This window comes from Phyllopteryx taeniolatus, chromosome 1, assembly GCF_024500385.1.
Source record: "Phyllopteryx taeniolatus isolate TA_2022b chromosome 1, UOR_Ptae_1.2, whole genome shotgun sequence".
Taxonomy (NCBI): domain Eukaryota; kingdom Metazoa; phylum Chordata; class Actinopteri; order Syngnathiformes; family Syngnathidae; genus Phyllopteryx; species Phyllopteryx taeniolatus.
The window spans coordinates 1,801,547-1,823,958 of NC_084502.1; the positions used below are offsets into that span (position 1 = coordinate 1,801,547).

General features: G+C 44.8%; 1 protein-coding gene across 5 annotated transcripts in view; it reads right to left on the reverse strand.

The window, feature by feature from the left end:
• Positions 1–22,412, reverse strand: part of LOC133485622 (neuron navigator 1-like) — a 71,219-nt gene that overhangs the window by 44,870 nt on the left and 3,937 nt on the right. For 3 of the 5 annotated variants that reach the window (XM_061789844.1, XM_061789746.1, XM_061789658.1), the window contains exons 3-4: positions 20,877–21,721; positions 20,428–20,519 (exon numbers count right to left, since the gene is read on the reverse strand). In XM_061789844.1, the coding sequence (XP_061645828.1) occupies positions 20,428–20,519; positions 20,877–21,715 (931 nt within the window). In that variant the 5' untranslated portion in view covers positions 21,716–21,721. Of the gene's footprint in view, positions 1–9,771; positions 11,020–20,427; positions 20,520–20,876; positions 21,722–22,412 lie in introns of those variants that run through there. The other 2 variants (XM_061789920.1, XM_061790003.1) reach the window with 2 other exon arrangements.

The window sequence follows — 22,412 nt, forward strand, 5'->3', positions numbered from 1 at the left end:
TATCTTAATGAGGAAATATTGTACTCCATACGATTGCACTACATACCATAATGACATCATTAATTGGAATTAAAAAGAATTCCTTTTCTTTGTGACACTGCATCAATTGAATGGCCATTGTGCTGCGCTTTCTGGAGTTCCCCGCCTTGGCCACAAGGGGGCAATTTAAGACAGATGAATATACTGGTCATTGAGACGTCTCAACTTATTCAGGTCATTATTACGCCACTAATATTAGTCATTCTTCGCAGATGATAAAGAATATATGACTGCGAGTACTTGTACATTGTCTTTTTACACGTGTTGCAGGGTTTGTGTTCATTCGGTCAACTGCCTGAAGGGTTATAGCACTGCAACAGATGCTAATTTGCATTAGCATTAAGCAGACCGAAAGGGTAACCTGTGTTTGCTTTTAATACACAAGGTGCAATTATCTGTTTTGTATGTTCATATTTGAAGTAAACTACAAGTGGGCGTGGCAATAAATAGCTCGAAGCCTCTTTTTGAAGAATTGTTGAGTATTTGCCAAAGTGCTGCTTGCTGGGAAGTGAGTTGAGTTCACCGCCACCATACAGTACTCGTCTTTCAAGTCTGTGCTCGCAAGTCAAAGCAAAACATCGTCTGCGCTGCTCGTATCTTGAAAAAATCAAATCAAATCGGAAGTCGAGTCACTCGTATCTCAAGGCACCACTGTATACTGTATATGGTACACTACCAGGAAAAAAGTTTGGACAGTTTTGAAACTTTTGACTGGTAACGTACATAGACACACGTAAACACACACAATCACTAATCCTAATTTGAGGATTTTTTATGGCTTTGTATTTGTGAGTCATGTAAAAGCTGTAATTGTTCCTCATGCAGCCATGTTGCTTCGCTAACTCGCCAATAGGAAAGTAACTCGTCTGTGACATATATATATATATATATATATATATATATATATATATATATATATATATATATATATATATATAAGTTCTGATTTGATCAATTGGATTGCGGCAGACGTATACAGAACCAAGCATACGTATAAATCACAGACACAATAAGCTAATCAAGCCGCCGTGACCTTTGCTCTCCATCGCTCTGGCGTGTAGTCATGTGTGTGACGGGGGATGGTGATAAAAGAGATGCAATGGAAAGATAGTGGACACTCAGTTCACCCACTTCAATAAACCATTTGAAGTGAATTTGAAGGGATGTTAGCACCGATTTGGTGCCTGGGATTTATGTTTCATAGTAATTATCGTCACAAAAAGCGCATTTTGATCCATGACTAAACACAAAAAAAAAAAAAAAGATCACTAAACACTAGTTCTTAACCAAGTGAGTCCAGATGGCGAGTGAGATGAAGGGGGGGCGGGGATGGGGGGGGGGGACAATTCTGGTGAACCGGGAGGCAAACTGCAACAGCTGCAGTGCAAACAAACACGGGTGGTGCGTATACTTGCACGCGCACACACGTCAACACACAGAGGAACACTTGGATCGCACCACTCAGGGTCAAGGATCGATTCCCCCAAAGGGAACATGGCCACTGACAATTGAGCAGGCATCCCCGAGGGGATGGACAGCTGGTTGAAGAAACGATGTGCGCCAAACGTTGTAGAGTAGGCTGGAGTTTTTCTTACAGTGCTGTAGAACCAAGTGCCAAGAAAAAAAATTTAACTCTCACAAATAAAAAAATAATAATAATAAATTACAAAAAAACCCTCTCACACAACAAAACAAAAACAAAAACGCGGATTCATACACGAAATGGTGTAAGAAATTCTTACACCACCCAAACACACACACGAAAAAAAAACCACCTACATACACCAAAACATCTCTCACACCACAAAAAAAAAAAAAATCATAAATAAGAAAATACAAATAATTGAATACACCCAGAAAAACTCTCACTCGCACGTACAAGTAAAAACTCTCAGACACAGAGGTGAATTTTTGGGCCTATACAGCAACTCATACATCTCAAGTGTCAGCATCCAAAAACTACGGAGCTTTTATTATAAACTTTATCTTCTATCAATTTTTAGTACAGCATGTGGATTGCAAACTCATTACATTGCCATTGCTCGGTCGCCACTGTAAATGAGAACTGGTTCTTAATTGACCTACCTGGTTAAATAAAGGTTAAATAAATAAAAACAACAAGAAATGAAACATGGTCAAATTAAAAAATAATAATAATAAAATAAATGAATGAAGTGTTGGCCATCTAAAGTAGGGACCGCTTGAGTTTAAAAATACTGCAAAAGAGCTCGAGGAAGGTTGAGTGGTACATCGTGCAAATTGGAAAGAGCCACATTTCATGGATTATTTCAGTTTGGACAAAAGCGTCAACAGAACAAAGAACCCCAAACACGCACACGCACGCACACGCAGGCATTAATTGGATGCTTTAAATGACCCTAAATGGGGATTTTGCTTAACACCGGCGTCCAATTGATTGGATGCGGTCTGGATAAGCGTGCGCGTGCTCGCGTGAGAGCGCACATGCGTAAAATGCTTCCTGGTGGTCCCAGCTGGGGTATTTGGGATGGTGACGCCGGGGGGATTACGAATGCAAATATCCTCGTCAGCTCCCCAGGGGTGCGCATGAATCACACTCATCTTGTTCAAGCACGTGTGTTACAGCTTGAGTGCAAAAAAAAAAAAAAAAAAAACCCCCCCAAAAAAATGCCTCACTGGCCTCATTTGTTTTTATTCACACTAGTTAACATTTACCTATTCATCTCAATAGTCATTTCATCATCATTTCATCGTCATTTCGTATGCAGTTTAATTGAGATAATTTAGTTGACGGGAGATATGATGCTTCAGTTAAGAATTGAAATGTCAAGACAGGATTTCAGCATACTTTGGAGTGGTGCAAATGGATTGTAAGGTAAAGTAGATGACGTGCGGGGGGGGGGGGGACTGCTACGAAACTGCTGTGTACTGGTTTTGCTCCCCTGGGTCACTTGTCTCTTCTCTCCATTAGCGAGATAGAAACTCCCCAAAGGGAGACTAATGCTTCTGGCCTTGACGAGGTCTTAGTGCAGTTGTGCCTGCATCCTTTCCTGACTGTGGAGTCACTCACCGGTGAGAGCGGCTGTTTTGCGGAATACGAATGAGGATTTGAATAATGGCGCCTGTTCCTATTCTTTCCTCTTCCTTGTTTGGTCCACATTGGCGCACATATGTTTCTGTCACGAGAATCTCCTCAGGCTACACAACCATGATATAAATGATAGATTGGTGTGGTTGAGCTTTGCTGATGCTGCACAATAAGGCACATATGCCTTCATTTATTTCATTTTTGTTCTTGTTGTTTTATTTAACGTAGTTGCGCACTTCTTAAGGACAGTTGAGAGGTAAATAGTCATGACAGCATTTGGCAGTCTTGGCAAGTGGCCTACAGGAGTCAAACATAGAGGAAGTGTGAAGGCCCCTTGTGACAAATTGTTATTCTTCACCTTACATACAATTGTCAACGTCGGTTATATGGTTTTCCGGCTTGTAGTGAAGACAGACCAGTTAAAATAGAACGTTCATATTTGCAGTATATATATATATACACACACACAATGTCCCATCTCCTGGTAAGCTCTAAACTAATTGACTGAGACAATTGTTTTTACAATACATCATCAAATGGTCATTCTTTATCTTGCTTTGCATGATTGCTCAGCCTTATTCGCTCTTCCCCTTTCCACCACCACCACCATCATCATCATCATCATCATCACCATCATCTTTCTGGTGACGTCAGTTTGCAAAACAGGAAGCATTGCAACATGTCGTTGTTCCTGCACATCTGGACCAAGTGGACACGCACACGTACACAAATATAAACCGTTTCGCCAGGACGGTGCTAAATATCCCAACCGTGTAAGATCACGTGACACATCAGTGCCTCTTTGTTATGCGGTATTCTGTATTAATGTTGCAAAACCACATGTATAATAACTTGACTTACAAAAAAAATGGGGACCTGGTGATACCATTGATATAAAACTCTATGATCTATGAGAAAAGAACTTTGGTACTCATCAGTGGCCATAAATATTTCAGATCAGTTGGCCAATGCACACCAACTCACAGCACGCTACTGCACCGTTACTCCCGGAGAGCCTGTACTCGGATAACAACGCAACATGCCAACCGTCCTTTGGCAACAACACTCTGTGACAGATGAAAAGCATCGAAAGCTTATAGAGTTTAGCGCAAAGATAAGACCGTCATTCAGACGTGGCACCGAATGCTGGACCCAACGCAAACATGGGCACGGAAATGCAAGCGCAACAGCTCCTTAACCTCCGCCCTATCTGCTTAGAAATCTGTCAGTCTTCGAGAGGAAGATGAGCTGAAGAAAGGAGGCCGACGTCTCAGCCCTTCGCCAACTCAACGAAGCTTTCAAACCCAAAGGTGTGATTTGATTGTTGACCCGCAATGGACGATGACTGCTGTGAAGAAAAAAAAAAAAACTTTTATGATGCGTAGTACGTTTTAATTGAGTCATTATTTAACCAAAGTTGCAGTGTTAATGTAAAACGTCTTCAGTAATAAACCCAACGGCAATGTATGTTAATGTTGGTCAGCATGTGCGTACTTTAAGAGACAAATATTTTTTGAGGTGATAGTGTATAAAGTTTGAGAATCCATGCGCTGAAAAAAAAAACTGAAAGAAATGCGCCAAAGCAAAAGGTGACGGCCTGACCACTGACACGTGTGACATCGACGAGCGCACTGTCATAAGATTTGAGTGTGTGTGTGGAAGAGTTTCCCTGCCGCAGATCGAGCATCCGGTCACAATGAACACTTTCATCTGAGAGCCATCATAAGAGAAATACACAAATAGAACGGAATACAAAGTATTCGTCACAAGGTGGCCTACATAACAGTCTTCATGCCGCTATCACTCACGCAATTCAGATCATTATATCAGCTCACGTCAATATGCCTAAACTGCCCAGTAACAAAATGTACAGAGACCAAAATACATAAGAGGGAGTCATGTGTTTCGATGACGTAATGATATGTAACAAAAGGGCTTCCATTGTTTTCAGACTATTTTCCAACATATAACATTGGGTGGGAGCAAGAAACGCTCGTATTTGCTCTATTTTGCTAGTCTACAACGTGGCGGCACTGTGACCGACTGTTTAGCACATCTGCCTCACCGCCTGCGTGTGGTTTGCATGTTCTCCCCGTGCCTGTGTGGGTTTTCTCCAGGCACTCCGCTTACCTCCCACATCCCAAAAACATGCATGGTAGGTTAATTGAAGACTCCAAATTGAATGCGAATGGTTGTTTGTTTACATGTGCCCTGCGATTGGTTGGCGACCAGTTCAGGGTGGACCCCGCCTCTCGCCCGGAGGCAGCTGGGACATGCTCCAAGCACACCCGCGATCCGCGTGAGGATAAGTGGTGTGGAAAATGAATATATATAATGGATGTACTGCATATGTATGTGTTGTGCAAGAGCTGATGAGACAAAAACAAGAGGTGCTCTAATATAATTTGGGTGGAGGATGGCAGGAAGTAGACAGCACTAATGCAATGGCTCCAACATTAAGTCCTTAGCGAATCACCATTGCTAGATGCGCACAAACCCTGGGAGAAATCATATCATGATGCATGGATTCGTATTGTTAGTGGTCACCATTATGATCCCGTTGATGCAATACCTTCTATGTATGGCATAAATATCTGCTCTCCTGTCTGAGCGGCGACAGAACGCTGCATCCCATAAACGATCATCGTAGTTGAGTGCTACCTCCTCGACGAGGCGATGACTGCCCTGAATGTGGCACGTGGCGAAGACGCACTCAGCACGAAGAGTACAATGAGGAGTGAGAGAACGCGAGACTGGAAGTGGCCCACGCTGAAGTGGTTTTTGAAACAATTCCTCTGAAGTGTTCATTGTTCTCCGGAGAGCTGCCGAAGGATGCTGGAGGGACCATCGCGTGCGCAAAGACGCCCGCATATACACACTGTCACATTGTGAAATAACAAACACATTGCTATTCAAGGCGACCTTTAAGGACGCGTGTGTCGCTTCGTCGTCTTTTACTGTGTTCTGTGGTCATGGGCTCAGCCAACAGTGAAATTACACACGTACAAATGGCACTTCTGATCTTTAACCTAAATCTACAGTATCTGCTCTATCTGATCCTTCATGAAGTAAAACTCCCCATGAACCCAAATCTCAATCCAAACAGACGTCCTTTAGGTTTTAATTTGTAATGCACTTTAAACTTGATGGCCTTTTCCAGGATCATAGATCTGTGATTAGTGCAATGGAGGCTGAATCTTTTCATTATCTTGATGCAAAGACTAATCTGCGTGCTTGCTACAGTCTTAGAATAGATCCCCTCATGCGAGGAAAGGCCAATGCTTGAGGGATTGCTCTCTCTCATACAAACAAACACACACACACACACACACACACACACAGACATACCTTATTATCTGTGCTGGATGGGACCTGAAGGTGTCGTTAAAGGAGGACATCTGAGGTTCAAATGCTTTTGAACCTAAGCAACCCAGCAGCCTGTGCAACATTCTAAACAGGGTGCGGTCCTGTAATTAATTTGATTTGTGAGGTTTATTAAACAAAATGGGTAAAGCAATCAATTAGCCTCTAATGTGTGTGCGTGTGTGTGTGTATGTGTGTACTTGATATTTTGAATGTCATGCTGCATTTCTGAGGATGACCACTCCTAAATCCAAAGCTGCTGCTCATGGATGGACCACAAATCAATTTCAGTAATTCTCTATATCCAATTAACAAAAATCTCTTAATCACTCATTGATGGAACTGCCCTATTGTCCCTATTAGTGAAAAACTGATACTAATCTGAAACCTCTTCTCATGATGAAGCAGGCCTGAACTGAAAATTTCATTAACTGTTTGAGGCTTTTCAGTCAGCGCATGCAGAGCACTTGGTGTATATCTAGTACATCCTGCGGCCGTTTTTTATGCACGTCCTCTGAATAAAAGCCATTTTCATTGCTTACTTCCGCTTCTGTTCTAGTGTAGCGACTGACTGAAGGTGACCTGACAATTAGAGTGGGAGCACATCTGGCTGGCAAAACCGCTAAGCAATCGCTAGTGCCAACTTGACAATGACCAGGAGACCACCGGTGCTGCTGGGCTTGTGACTACTGAGTGGGACAGAAAACTGCAGGGTGATTGAAAAGTAACTCCCTATTTACAAACACTGTAATTTCTCGTGTGTAATACGCACCCCCAAAGTTGACCTCAAAATTCTGAAAAACGCTTCTACCTATGTATAATGCATTTTTACAATGCCTGATTTTGCTTCTACCCATATGATCAAAACATGAAGTATTATCTGTATTTTGTTAGTTTTTTCAAAGCACATTATTTGAACACATAATCCATTTTTTTATTTACTTGCTCTTATTTTGAAATTCACAGCCCTACTTTTATTTAGTAAATGAGAAAACACACAGTTGTGCTCATATGTTTGATTACCCAGGCAGAAGTTGTAAGATGGGTACAATTCTTTCAAGAAAACATGAAGGACCAGGCGAAACACATTTTATTTTATTTTAATGGGATTCAAATTAAACTGTCAACGGTTTTCAGAAAAGCATTATCATTAAACAAAACATAACCACAAATAAATTAAGGATGGTTGTTGTTCAGTCATCAGTCATCTTGAAAAAAAAAAACAATATTTCACAAATTCTGCCAGGGTATGTAAACTTATGAGCACAACTGTACATATATGCAGTCATACGTACCCCTGTCATATTGGAATGAAAGTGGAGGCTACACTTTTTTTATAACCACTAGGTGGCGGTGGCATTTTAGAATGAAAGAGTACAGCTTTTTCATAACCACTAGATGACGGCATACATTTATAAAACTGAATTAGAAATAAAACTCCATGCAATACACTTTATTCTCATGTTCATTTCTTGTAAGAATTATAGTTCAGAAATAAATTACAAGTACTTAAAAATAGGGAGTTACTTTTCAATCGCCCGGTATATGACATACTCATACATCCGTTTAAAAAGTATGCAATTACTACAATACTTCATTATTTTAATGTCCGCGAAAGCCGGGATATTTATATGTTAATCTTTGATGAGGGATACTGTTTTGGTCAATTCTCTCAAGTGGTTTAACAAATCTGGATTGGACCTCGGCGGTGTCCTACATTATATTTGCCGACTGCTAAAGGCTGATCTCGAAAGGACATTGTCACATTGCATACTGCTAGCTGTCACCAAACAAGATGGAACCCATTTCAACGCCAGAAGCAAACAGGAAACGGCTAACGGGCTGCGGTCAAGTTAGAGTTAAGATTATCCTGACATAACGCAGAACAGCAAGCATCCATTTCATAAGAGGCAAATGAGAAAGCGGGATGAGGAGAGCAGAGAAACGGCATATGATGCATCTTCCTATATGACAGAGCATGCAGAGCCAAAACCAATTAGCTGCAAGTCCCAATGGAAACGGGGATATGATAAAAGATGAGCCGCAAACAACAGGGCAAGTCACGATTGGCCTCTCCTGAAGGCAGACGTGGAAACTCATGAGCGTCTTCACACACTTCACCCACACACCTGCTGTGCTTTGTGTGACAAAATAATCTGCAGACCAAAAAGCCTCTGTCTGTCTCTGTGGATAGATTGGAAAAAGTGGCATTTTTCATGATTTGACGACCCTACTTTTGTACAGGAATTCTTTCATGCAAACATCTGACACTTCATGTTACACTCTGTCCCTCCTTTGAAATGCTCGTCCTCTCCCGACCTGGCTTTCAGGCGACGAGGTGTGGCCAGCGACATCAAAACTAGGATTGTGAGTACAAGCAAACTCCATCCCCGAGCAATACTACGCCTGTGCACAACAGGTACGCACAGACCGCAGGGGGGTAAGGTGACACAAGCCGGGAATTTGGGCCTGCGAAGGAAGAGAATTTTGATGATATCAAAAACAAACGATTGCATGATATCAAATTTGAATATCCGTTTCCACTGCTATTTCCTTCACTCTTGGCAAAATGAGTGTACATCCCTCATCTCTCCTCCTTAACGTTGCCCGCGGTAACAGGGGGGAGGAGGAGGCGTCGGGGCTGGTAGGTAGATGGTGACCATCTGTCCGTAGCCTGGAGCTCAATGGACGTAAAGGGGAGGTTGAAGGTCAGACAGGAGGGCGGAGAGGACGTGGTACTGGGCTAAATACGTAGCGCGCTTTGACTCACGCAATATGCTGCCGTTTTATTTCCCTTTTGACAACGCCCACTCTCCGCACGTCCCACTCGCTTTGAGCATGAATGGCCAATTTGGGATGGAACAACGGAAACGTATCTAAACACGGATATACGTTCAAATGCTATCATTTGTGTATTTGTGAAACGTTGGCAGTGTGTCAGATCAGAACCAATGTCTCCATTGCTAGCTCATGAATCAACAACGACAACAAAAAGCAATGCGAACCTTCCGGAAAAGCTTAGCTCAGCCAGGCCACATTGATTGATTACATTGATGTAACCATCCATACGACATTTGACTGTTTTACAGTCACAGCCAATTTGACCAGTTTGTTTACATTATTTAACATCGAGCAGTCACTCCCATTTTGTGTGCACAACAGCACTTCAGAACAACAACAACAAAAATCAATGAGAAAATACACAATATTTATGGACCTATTTATAAACATGTCCTAACCTAAGCGATGCGGGTCTCATGCTTGACCCCGTGCAAAGCAGGCCGAGAAAAAAGTGCACTCACCGAGCATTTGGCTGAACAGCAGCTGCTCCAAGTCCCCCAGAACTGTCACCACTAATTCAGGGTCCACCTTCAAAAAAGCCTTATCGTCTTGTCCTTCTACCACCTTCCCGTCTTTAATGTTCTCACATCTTCCCTTCTCCCCAAGTTTTGCGTCATTATCGCCAGTCCCGCCAGCTCCATTAGCCTTAACTGGGGCATCATCAAGGTCTGGTCCTGGACTCTGGTGTGCGTCAGAGCTCTTGCTAATGGGCTTGACCTCGGCAAAAGGTCCCCGTGGTTTTCCAGGGGCTGGGATTCGGCTCACCTTGCCCAAACTTGATGTCACCCCTTGGGAACTGAACGGTTTGGGCTTCCCTTGGAAGAGGGACTGTTCTGACTTTGAAAGTGTTCTGGAAAGTGACGTTTTACCACTTACAGCCTGACCCGTCTTGGTTTGCCCTCCTGTGTTGGTGCCAGCACCAGGCTGGCCAGAATCATCATTCCACCTGGGAGTCTGGTACAGGTGCAACTTTTTCTCAGCATCAGTGAGCACAGCCAAGTTGCTAAGTGATCGCTGCTTTCGTAGCTTGGATGGATTTGAGACCGGAATCGGGATGGATCCAGTCGTTGGCCGGTAGACCTTCAGCTCTGACCTGGAGGGACGTGGAGGTCCCTGGGGCAGAGCAGATGGCTTGACCGGGGGCTTCCTTGAGGCCATGGACTGGGATGAAGAATCCTTGCCAGAAGTCCTGAGGTCCAGCTCCCTTGGCTTTGCTGTCATGCTAATATTAGCCACATTAGCCTCCAGAATCCCTCCCGCAGAGAGCCAAACAACAGGGGCATGCTCGGATATACACACAGGCAGACCGAAATAAATGGTGGGAAAGACGGGAGAATGAGAATGGTTTGCTGTCTCTATGGAAGCACACCGGACAAGCCAGATTCCCTTTCGTTGAAAATGACAAACGTATCAGCGGCAGTTCGGTTGACTCACATCTTACAATCCGTGGCTGTGCGGATCTTTGTCCAGGCTCTAAATTCACCTCCTCCAACAGCAGCTCACATGTGACAATGGAGCTGCCGGAACAAAACGCAGCGCTCACTGGCCGTCCCGCCTGTCTGCACCTCCTGCATCCCCTCCTGCTCGTGAGGCAGGCAGCGGCCAACTGACAGGAGAAGCAGTCGCAACAGTAGCAACACCCCCCTTGTTTCCGTCTCTCCTCCCTCTGCTTGTCCCTCGCTCGCTGCTTTGCTCAACGTAGCCCCGCTGGCTCATTCACCCACCTCCCCCGTCATCCTTCTTCTATCTTGTCGTCTCTGCTCGCCCTCCTCCCACTGGCTGCATCATCAGTCCCTCCCTTCCCCTTTCCCTGTGTCTGTTTGTTTTTTTTCCTCCTCACATGAGTTAGAGTCACCTGAAATACATACTGTATATGGCCATCCTAAAAACAAAAATCACATTTTGAATCAACCTCAAATCTGTCTCTCTCTAGCGCTCTCTCACAAGCCACGGATGCTGTCCTGTGCGACGCACCAGAGCGCGAGCACAAGGGTTCGGTCATGAAATACCGCCATTTAAATTCTCCTCTACCCATCTCGGGAAGGGAACAACAAAACTTCAAAATTGAGTTTGCATTCCTCCGATAATCTCCTTGTTCTCATCCTTTCGTTTCACGTGCGGCTCAATCCGCTGAGCAGCGTGCGATGGCGATGATCCTCGATGTCAAATACGGCCGCCAGAATCAAAGCCACAGCCAAGTCCTTCATAATCACATTTGCTGCTCTATTCATCCATTAACATTCACATTTTGTTAAGTGTGTTAACCACAGGAAGCCCCCCCCCCGTGATTATCTTAAATTATCATGGGACTACAGGTTTAATGGGACATTGAGCAATCCCAAATGCACAAAGTTGGCCAGGCTTAAAGCCTTTTGCTTTAATTAGCAGCCGACAGCCCCGAAATAATCAGCACAACCACCACCTGCATTACATCAACCACCCACTCATCTCCATTTCCTCCCTCCTACTCCAGCCTTCGTCCAAATCCACACCGCAACACACCGCACCGCAACACCAATTCTCGACGCACAGGCCATTAAAGCTACAGCTGCGGAATTTCATCCATTTTCCGGCACGACCAGTGTGGTAACACATTAAAACAAGCACAAGCGCATGTGTGGATGTTTCGGTCTGTGCTTCTCTCGAACGTGCATGTAATGTGTGCACTGTGTATGCGTGGCTGTCTCTCTCACAGTGTCACATCGATGAGACAAGGCCAAAGAAACCCCCATCTAGGAATTCTGTAGTGCTCCCGCATGTTCAAATGCGAAACTTCATTCCACTGGACATCCCATCTCGGGAAACTTGGCTTCAGATGTGAAAAATCTATTCCTGAGCCGTCTTCTGACATTGGATAAGTTAAGCGATGATTAGATAGGGAGCCATAAACACACAAACGGCATCCATTCCATTAGGGATAGTAATGATGGCAAAGCATAATCCCTTATCATAGAAAGTAATCAATAAAGCTGTTTACAGGAAACAATATGCATCCAGTCTTGGCTGTTCTATATCAGAATCAGAATCATCTTTATTTGCCAAGTATGTCCAAAACACACAAGGAATTTGTCTCCGGTAGTTGGAGCCGCTCTAGTACAACAGACAGTCAATTTACAGAACACTGTGGAGACATAAAGACATTGACAAAAAACAATTGTGCAAAAAGATGCAGAGTCCTCTAGCACTTAGAGCAGTTCGAATGACTAATATCGCAATAGTCCGGTGCAATGACCATTGTGCAAAGGGCGCTGAGACTTCAAGGAGTGTATGCGGTTTAAAGTGACGAGTAGTGCGATTATCTGGGACAATGTTGGTTGTGCAAATGTTACAGATACTCCTCAATCAGTGTGCAAATGCAGCAGATGGTACTCTGGCATGAGTGGCATGAGTATATGCAAATAGTGCAGCATGGCGAGACAACTACAGTGAGTGCACGAGTAATACATAATTTGCCCCACAGAAATGTGACAACGAACTCAAGTCAAAAAATTGCCAGCTTGTTGTAATGGAATTATAGGTTAGCTGTTTAAGAAGTTGATTGCAAGAGGGAAAAAGCTGTTGGAATGTCTACTAGTTCTAGTTTGCATTGATCGGTAGCGCCTACCTGAGGGAAGGAGCTGGAAGAGCTGGTGACCGGGGTGCGGAGGGTCCGAGAGGATTTTGCACGCCCTTGTCTTAGTTCTGGCAGCGTGCAAGTCCTCAAGGGTGGGTAGGGGGGTACCGACAATCCTTTCAGCAGTTTTGATTGTCCATTGCAGTCGGAGTTTGTCCTTTTTTGTAGCAGCACCAAACCAGACTGTGATGGAAGAACACAGGACTGATTCGATGACCGCTGTGTAGAACTGTCTCAGCAGCTCCGGTGGCAGGCCGTGCTTTCTCAGAAGCCGCAGGAAGTACATCCTCTGCTGGGCCTTTTTGAGGACGGAGTTGATGTTGGTCGCCCACTTCAGGTCCTGAGAGATTGTAATTCCCAGGAACTTGAAGGTCTCGACGGTTGACACAAGGCAGCTGGACAACGTGAGGGGCAGCTGTGGCGAAGGATGCCTCCTGAAGTCCACGATCATCTCTACAGTCTTGAGCGTGTTCAGCTCCAGGTTGTGTCGGCCGCACCACAGCTCCAGCCGCTCCGCTTCCTGTCGATATGCAGACTCGTCACCGTCCTTGATGAGGCCGATGACATATTATTGAAAGCACTTTTCATCCTTTTAAGATGGGGACTTGCGGTATTGGGATCCCGCTCTTTGTCCTGCTGTATGATGCTGTACGAGCTTCCACTCTTCTGGAAAAGGGTTCTACAATATTATGGAGCGAGGTCAGAGGTCACCGATGTTGGACGAGAGGCTCACAATCTCTGTTCTCGTTCCCGTTTGATGGGATGGAGGACTCTCAAGCATTTCTCCCGCACCGAACTCATCTAAGCTTTGGCCATCGGAGCACCGTCATGCTGGCCTTCCCAAACTGTGACCACGCAAAGACGGAAGCTTAGAATTGGACAGATTTGAGAGATGAGAGCTTCATGGTGGCACTGAACTCAGCTCGCTTCACTTCAGTGGCAATTCATCGAAAAAGAGACTTCAAGCTGTTTATTGCCGCTCAAAACTTAAAGCCAAGAAAATTACACCGTAGGTATTTAAAACAACCACGTAGCTTAGCCTTCCAGTCTGCTAGCTAAATGCTAATGCTAAAAAGCACCTATGTTGCTGTGCTATGACACTTGAGGCAACGGACTGAACACAAACGGTCACCAGAACCGCCATTCAATAGATGCAGTGCGACAAAAACAGTTGAACTCGTTTTAATACTATTTAATGATGTTAACGCTGTATGTTTTTATGAAGTACAATATTTTGGAGTGCTATTATTCCTCTTTAAAATACAGAATACAAAATCTACATTTTTTTCTTTTTTTCTTTTTTGGGTTAGGGGGCTGGAACGCATTCATGTCGTTTCAATTCATTTTAATGGGAAAAGATGATTTGGCATATGATATTTTGAGTTCCAGTGGTCAGGGAGCAAATTCGACTCTTATCTCAAGAGTCATGTTAGCTCAGATTTGTACCTGTGGTCAGTAGCATGAAAGAATGTCACACATTAAAAGTTGCATAAAGATTGATGAAGGTACATTTACGGATCATACAAAACATACTGAGCATAATCTGTCGTACGCTAAAATCTATTCGCTGGAGTCAGCTAAGTCGATTGAAAGGGGCAGCGCCGAAGCCGCACTGAGGTCAAAGCTGTGTGCGGTGACAGTTCCGAGACTTCGGGGGGGGGGAGTTGCGAGCACGTTTGGGGGGGCTGAGGGACGTCGTTTGGGGTTAATAGGAGCTGTATCTTCTGCTCTTACACCTCCCTGACGACGGGTTTGTGAAATGAGAGCGGGTGTGTACAAGGCGGCACTGTGTGGCGTGCGCACACACACGCTCACACGCTGCTTTGAATGCACACACACAGTGTTAAGTGTTACAGAGTTGGCAGCACAGAGTTACTTGTTACTTGCAGTACTCTCTCTGGCTCTGCTGACTAATCGTTTTAATATACAGCGGCTATAAACATACACTTTCTCGATACTTAGCGCACTCAAGCAGGCGCACACGCACACACGGTGAGACACACAGCAGACTGCCTGTCCAGTGTGTGCAATTTACCTGAGCAATTTGGCTTGACATCAGAGAAGCTGGCAGTTTGAGTGTGTGACGGATGCCAGCGCTCAGTATTTGGCTTTGCATTCATCACCCATCGCGCACACATTCGGCAGGTTCGAGATTTGTATGTTTGTGTGGAATACGAGGGCTGACCACGAGCTGAAACCTTGGGAAATTGGCTCTGACCGGGGCCAATCGCTTCCACACGCACACGTTCACAATAAATGCACTTTTAAGTCCGGTTAAATAGAGATACAAGGCTGAATGGTTAGATTGAGCGCACGGCTTGAAGTGGAGCGAGCAGTTGGGCAGAAGGAAGGAAAGCGTCTCTGCTTTGCAGGAGTATATTTGCCCCGACATCTCAGAATAGTTTGAAACAGATTCGCTATTATAGCTCAACAGCCCACTGAATTGGCCAGCATACAAACAGGTATTGCGACGTAGTGGTGGGCGGATCGATCCACATAATGATAATACCGACATTGGTATTGATGTTGGTGGATATTATTGTCATGAAACCGAGCACCGAGCCGCGCTCGTACGATTTTATCAGGCTTGGACATTTGAAAAAAGTTGTTGGGACAATGACGTTACACAGGCGTTCGATTTTGTGACATATTAAAGCCTTTCTGGACGGTCATAGGGCTCGGCTGACCGCAACTTTGATATGCACGGCTTGGGGAATTTGATATGCAAGGCTGGACTTTGATGTGCACGGACGGAATTTCATGTAATGTACAAATATAATACAGCTTAGATTTGATTGACTATAAATACACTTTTGTGTTAACTGTGAAAGTGACACTGCATACTTCTTATGGATACACCTTAGTGAACACAAAGTTGTATTATTTTAATAAAGTCACTTCTGTTTACTTATAAACTTTCCCCAAAAGGCCCAAAAACATTTCAAGTTCATTAGAATTCATTGAGATTGAGAAATGTTGTGATGCAGCAACTGTAAAAAAAAAATCAATATCTGCAATACTGGCGCGGTATCTATTTGGTATTGGGTCGATAACAAATCTTGCAGTTTCGCACACCACTACTGCGAGGTGCATTATAGTATTATGCATGTTTACGAAGAAAAGAGAAATGCCACAAAATAAATAAGTGGCTCTTAAACATTTCAATGTGATCCCGTTCGACGGTGCAGATGGCACATGGTCTCACTTTCACCCGCTCCCTGTTGTCACAAAGTGCCTCTTAATGCCACATCTTTCTGAGTGTCAACATAAAAAACAACGATGACACAAGCGTGACCCGGGGGTGCGGAAGTCAGAAGAAAACGACAACGACTTGTGTGAGTGAATACGTACAGCATCGAGGGCAGATTTAGCTCTGAGACTGAGACTGAATAAACTCAGAGGACGAGGAGGAAGAGGGTGAGGGTGAGGAAGAATCGCATGTGTATGAGCCAGAGAAGCAGAGGAAGCGTATAAGACAGAGAGGGGATATCCTGCCTCGCAGCATCCCCTCCTGCTTCAATTGCTCATGACTGCGAGCACGCTAATGCTCGGGGGGGTCCGCAGGACATCGAGGCGAATACACGACTATGACACACATCCACACTCATACAAAACCTGGCTATCGAGGTCCACGTTTAAGGCCAAATACTCAGATAACATACAAGCGGGACGCTCTGACTCATGAATGAGGAGAGTGATAATACACAGCATGACTCACTGGCTGAAGCATTTGGGGAATTCAGACACTTAAGGCCTATCCGTGACAACAGTGTGACTGTGTCCGGGAGGCATAAAATGCGAATCTAACAAAAACAGCATTCTGGAGCCTGGCGGACGTCACACGCTCATTATGAATCACCCACAGCTCGACAACAACTGGCGTCTTGAGAAAAAGACCAAATATTTGTTTTGGAGACTTTTAAATTGTACTCCTGCAATTGGCTTGGTGTAGACGATGTCGTTTGCGCTCCCCGGGGCAGCCCACGATGCTGCGATGCCCCGTGACTGTTGCCTGGTTACAGCGTGGTGAGCGCGAGAGTGGATTTGTCACATGATTGACTCCACTCCATAACTTGACTCCCTGGGTTGGGAGTGACCCCAGAGGTCAAAAGGGATTTGGAGTGCACACTCGTTCAATACATCGTTCTCCTCTTCCATCGCTCACGCAATCTAATGCATCCATGACTGTGTCCCTGTTAAGAGTAGACAGGAGGCGGCGTTGATGTTGAACGTTGACATGTCAGCCCTACAGCTTTTCCAGTTTTCAACAAGCTTAAGAAGGGTAAAAAAAATTAAAAAATGTTTATCGCATAATGCTTTCATTATCATTTTGAGGTGCTAATTGTATTACACCGCAAATCAATTCATAACTACTGCTTTCCTTTTGTTGATGTCAATTTGTTAAGGCAGAAGGCCACCCAACCCAAGTACGGCTCTGCTCAAGTTTCTTCTTCTTCTTTTTTTAAGAATAAAAATGATTTTCTTTCCTCGCCAGGTTTTTGCTACCTGGGATTTGTTGTGAAAGCAGAAATATACTATTACCTATGTGCGTGTCTGTATGAAAAGCGCACAACAGTACGTTGTTGTGACAATGTAAGAAGCATGATTTAAAAATAAATAAAAAATTACCCCTTTGATTGTTAGGTTTGGGTACCCCTTTGATTGTTAGGTTTGGGTACCTTACAAAGTATTAAATACTTTTGATGCCGAATTGTGTTTAGATTTTTTATTTTTTTTTTAAACGACCCATGCTAAACTGCCAGTAACATTTTGTTTTAAAGGCATAATACACTGAGCATTTATAGTCTTTATATTGTATTTATAAGGGCTGACTTAACGAAATGTTGTATTGTCCCAGAAATTCACAGCGCTGATTGCCATGATCTCAGGTGCACATCTGTACCAAGATGATGACGTTTCAGATTAATAACAGGTGTGTGTGTGTGTGTGTGTGTGTGTGTGTGTGTGTGTGAGCGTGTGCATGCGTGCGTGCGTTTGTGTCAGTTTTCCATGCATGTGTTCAATATCCTTGAAGAGTATTCTGGGACCTGAAGTAAATTATTACCCCGGTGTGTGTGTGCATGCAAGAAAGAAAGCGATACGGAAAGACAATTCCCTTGCTGGAAAAAGATACAATGTGCTTAGCATTTATCTTTCAAAACGCCATCTGTGTATGGTCAGACATCCATCAAATCCATCACAGTGGCACATGTTTTGTGCACAGCATCTCTGGAGAGTGGCAAGGTCAGTCAGACTTGGGTCTAATTTAAAGACCATATGGTGCTGCGGCCACATTCAACGTCCATGTCTTCATCGGGGTCAGAAGATGGGAAAAGGTGGTTCTGTAATATTACTGATTTGAATGTAGGCCGACATGGAACTCAGTCGCTACAGATAAATAAACTTGAAAAAAAAAAAAGCATCCTATGTTGTTGTGTGCTTTTCCAATCAGAACACACAGAATATAATTCATATTTTGACATCCATTCACCTTGTCGGCCCTCTTTTCAACTCACATTCTGTTTTCCTTCCATGCAAATATGCTCTTCCTCTCCCTCCCCCCCAGTGCTTTCCGTTATTACAATCTCAGCCCTACTGCCATGTGCTGCAATTGTGAGCATTTGAGTAGTGTCAATGAGAGCATTTGAGTAGTGGCCATGAGAGCATTTGAGTAGTGTAAATGACGGCATTTGAGTAGCGTCAATGAGAGGATTTAAGTAGTGTAAATGAGAGCATTTGAGTAGTATCAATGAGAGCATTTGAGTAGGCAATGAGAGCATTTGAGTAGTGTTAATGAGAGCATTTGAGTAGTGTTAATGAGAGCAAGACTCGTGTATGAGAGTGTTTGAGCCGTCCTCATGAGAGCCTTTCAGTAGTTTGTGTGTGCGTGAAAGAATTTGAATAGTAAGTGTGAGAGCTAATCATACCTTTTGTCTGGTCTAAAAACACGTTAGATGCCCTTCAAACACCAGTGAAGGATCAATTACAAGACGGAGACTAAACGCATCGTGCGAAGACAGCAGGAGGCCTTTTAAGAGCGCTACACTCCATCGCAAGCTCCCACCCGAATTTGCCACAACTGGAAAGTACTAACCATAGATTTGCCAGTGATAGAGATTTTTCCCCCCCAAAAAAAACAACAACAACAAAAAAACCCGCCTCAACACAACATCATCAAGTTGGTGGTTTACTGTATAAGAATAGACTCAGCCTGACAAAAATAATGATTAATGTAAAAAAAGACTATTTTCACCATTTCTATTTCATTTTGATAGTTAAAACATTTGACGTATTGACATACAGTATTTATTTTGTGAAAGTATTATACTGTATTAAATACAGCCGTGCCTTGAGATACGAGTTTCATTCTTTCTCCAATTATCTTTTCCATTGAAATGGAAGCTTGCCTATTCTTAATGAGAAAAAACAGCACTTTGTAACACTGTACTCTTAATAACGTAATTAAATAGAATTATTTTTTTTAAAAAGATTGTCACACTGCATCAAGTGTGACAATCACCAAGCACCAAGTGTGTGTGTGTTTGCTGTAAAAAAGACACACAAGAATTGGAATGAAATTCCACAACAAGCCTATGGGACTCGTGCTCATGACCCCGAGCGGGTGTGAGCCAGTCTGTACAGTGGGAGGTCGTATGGATGGCTATTGTTCTGCTCCTTCTGGTGAGCCCGCCTTGACAGAAAGATGAATATACTATCTTGAGAGGCCTCAACTCCTCTGTGAATTCCTCAGTACGGAACTAATATGAGTCATTCCACGCAAAGGACAACGAATATGACTGTGAGAACTGTTATGTTGTCTGTCTCCGTGTGTTGCTGCACCGTTGGTGGTCAATCATTTGACATGTGAAAAATGGCAAAGAGTAATTCTCCGGCCTCATAGCGCGGTGTGCACAGTCCATTTTAAACACTCACCTACCTTTGGAAATGTGTTCCCTGAAACTCGTAGAGTGCTGACACAAGGATGTATGAGAGATGAGGATGGGCGAAAAGTTGAAATCAATGTGCACGCAACACTGCCCGCCGGCGAGCGCACCCTTTTCATCCCATTACTGACCCACATCACGGCTGTCATCCTCACTCATCGGCGCATCCTAAGCGCTTCTCTCCTTTCCATCGCTTCATCTCGACCGGCCGCGGTCAGCGCAGCCGCAGGCCGAGGCACACTTTCCAAACCGTGCCACCTTACTGCAGATGCGGCGGCCGAGGCCTGATGAGTAGGAGGCATTTATTTGGACTAAGGCTGCTTATCCCTGAGTCTATTCAGGTCCAACGATGGGAGTCAGATATCTGCAATTGGCATGGCTTGTATGACCGTTGCAATGAATGTTGTCTTGCTACTGAAATGTTAGCACCCAAACATGACGAGAAGCCATCTCTTGGCCTTCCCGCGCCCTCGCGCCGACTGAGCAGATAAAACGAAACTGCCGGATGTGTTCAGAGAACAAAAATAGCGATGTGAACGATAACGGTGAAGTTGTCAAACCTGGTGTCAGGTCGTCACAGCAGATTTCTATAGATCCAGATGAACAGTCGCTCAGTTCATCCAGTGACAAATCGCCCTCTTGCACCTGCAGCCTGTCAACACAACACACGGAACACACATACTGACACATCACAGTCTTTTTCCTCTTTCCTTCGTTTAGCCCTGTTGAGGGAGTCTACTCAGCCTTAAAGGCTTTCTAGTGGACACTTAAAAGATCAGCTCTGCTCCAGAAAGCACCAAGTGTGTGTGTGTTTGCTGTAAAAAAGACACACAAGAATTGGAATGAAATTCCACAACAAGCCTATGGGACTCGTGCTCATGACCCCGAGCGGGTGTGAGCCAGTCTGTACAGTGGGAGGTCGTATGGACAAATGAGACAGATGGCTTTAGCGTGAAATATAAATCGTCGTGAGTCACAGCGGAAGACTCGAGAACCAAGGACCACTGACCTGAAGCTGAAGGGAGCAACTGTGGCCATGTTGACTCGTGGAGCTCGCGTTTCCACGCGAGCAGGCTCCGTTTGCAGGCCTCGATGCGGCGGCCTGCGCGTCGCAGACAAGGCGAGCATGCCCGGCGGCAGCAGCGGAAGACTGGAAGAGGACGGTGGACTCGAATCCTCCGGTGTCCCCATCTCCTCGTCCGACGGGGCGCCGCAGTCGCTGAGAGCGCCGATGGCTTCCCGATGGCGAATTGGAGCGGGAGGTTGGTAGACGTTACCGTTGTTGGCAATAGAGGACTGGGCCGGGTGGATTTTCGGAGCCTCCTCCGCCTTTCTCGGCACGACATCATGAATCACCCTGGAAGTGGAATGCTCTCCTCTCCTGAGCTGAAGCGAAGGACGCAAGTTGCTCGTACCCCATGTTTGGTTTGTATTTGTGCATGGATTTCTATTACAGTTCCCATCGAGGGAAAAATCCGCATCAATCTGTGTGGGCTTTTCCGGATCCAGAGTTTCTTTGGAGTGTGGCGGAGGCACCCGGCGCTGAGTCAGTGGACTGTTGCAGGCTGAAGAAGAGGTGCGGCGAGCACGCAGACCCGGTTGGCAGACGGGTGGAGGCTTCGGGCCCGCATTTGACGGCACGTCCCTACCGGATGACTTATGTAGGCCGGAGCTCCGAGGGCAAAGTAATGGCGACTGAGCGGGTGTGTGCGTCGGTGTGCGTTTGGAGGTCGGCGTCCTTTGGTGCCTGTCCGCTTTTTGGGAGGCAGGTAAGGGCGAGCGTGGCAGCGGGATTCCCGATGGGGCAGGGGGCCGAAGGGTGGACGCCACCTTGACGCCCCCGCTCATAATGACCTAATAAGGGAGTCACAAAAAAGCCAAGGAGAAACCACACGCGTTACTCAGGATGGCTTTTACACAGTGTTAAAATCAAACAGCGGATCCTGAAACATCAACATGTGAATCTGTTGGACAATCTCAGTCACCATCAGTTGAGCTTGTTTCTTAGCACAACTTTGGAGCAACCATGCAATCAATTTGGCCCGCTGCGTCATCTGCAAGCAAAGCAGCAAACAGCAGTCCGAGTCCAGCGAACAAGCACATGCTCGTGGCAACAGCTCAAAAGTGCTCACATAACCGATTAGCAAATCAAACACACACACTGCCCGCTTTCTGTGCTTTCCTTGACCCGATTTTCACTTCAGTCCTGCTATTCGACGGTGGCCTGGCAGTGCAAAACAATATAACCAATTGTGAAACACTTTTACATTTCAGAAAACAAATGAACAAAAGCAGGAACACTTTTTATAAAAGACCAAACACAGACCCACAAAGGGAACGTCTCATTTCACAGACATTCTAAGAAATCCCTTCCTTTCTCAACAAGACCCGCCCCGCTTCAACATGATTGGCTCCTGCGTCGCGGCAAGGGGGAGGCGACACACATGGAACGAGATGTCCATCCCAAATAGCGATTGTATATACGGACGCCCTGAACGGCGAGCCTGGAGAGGCGTTTGATGCTGTGTATACAATATCTTGTACT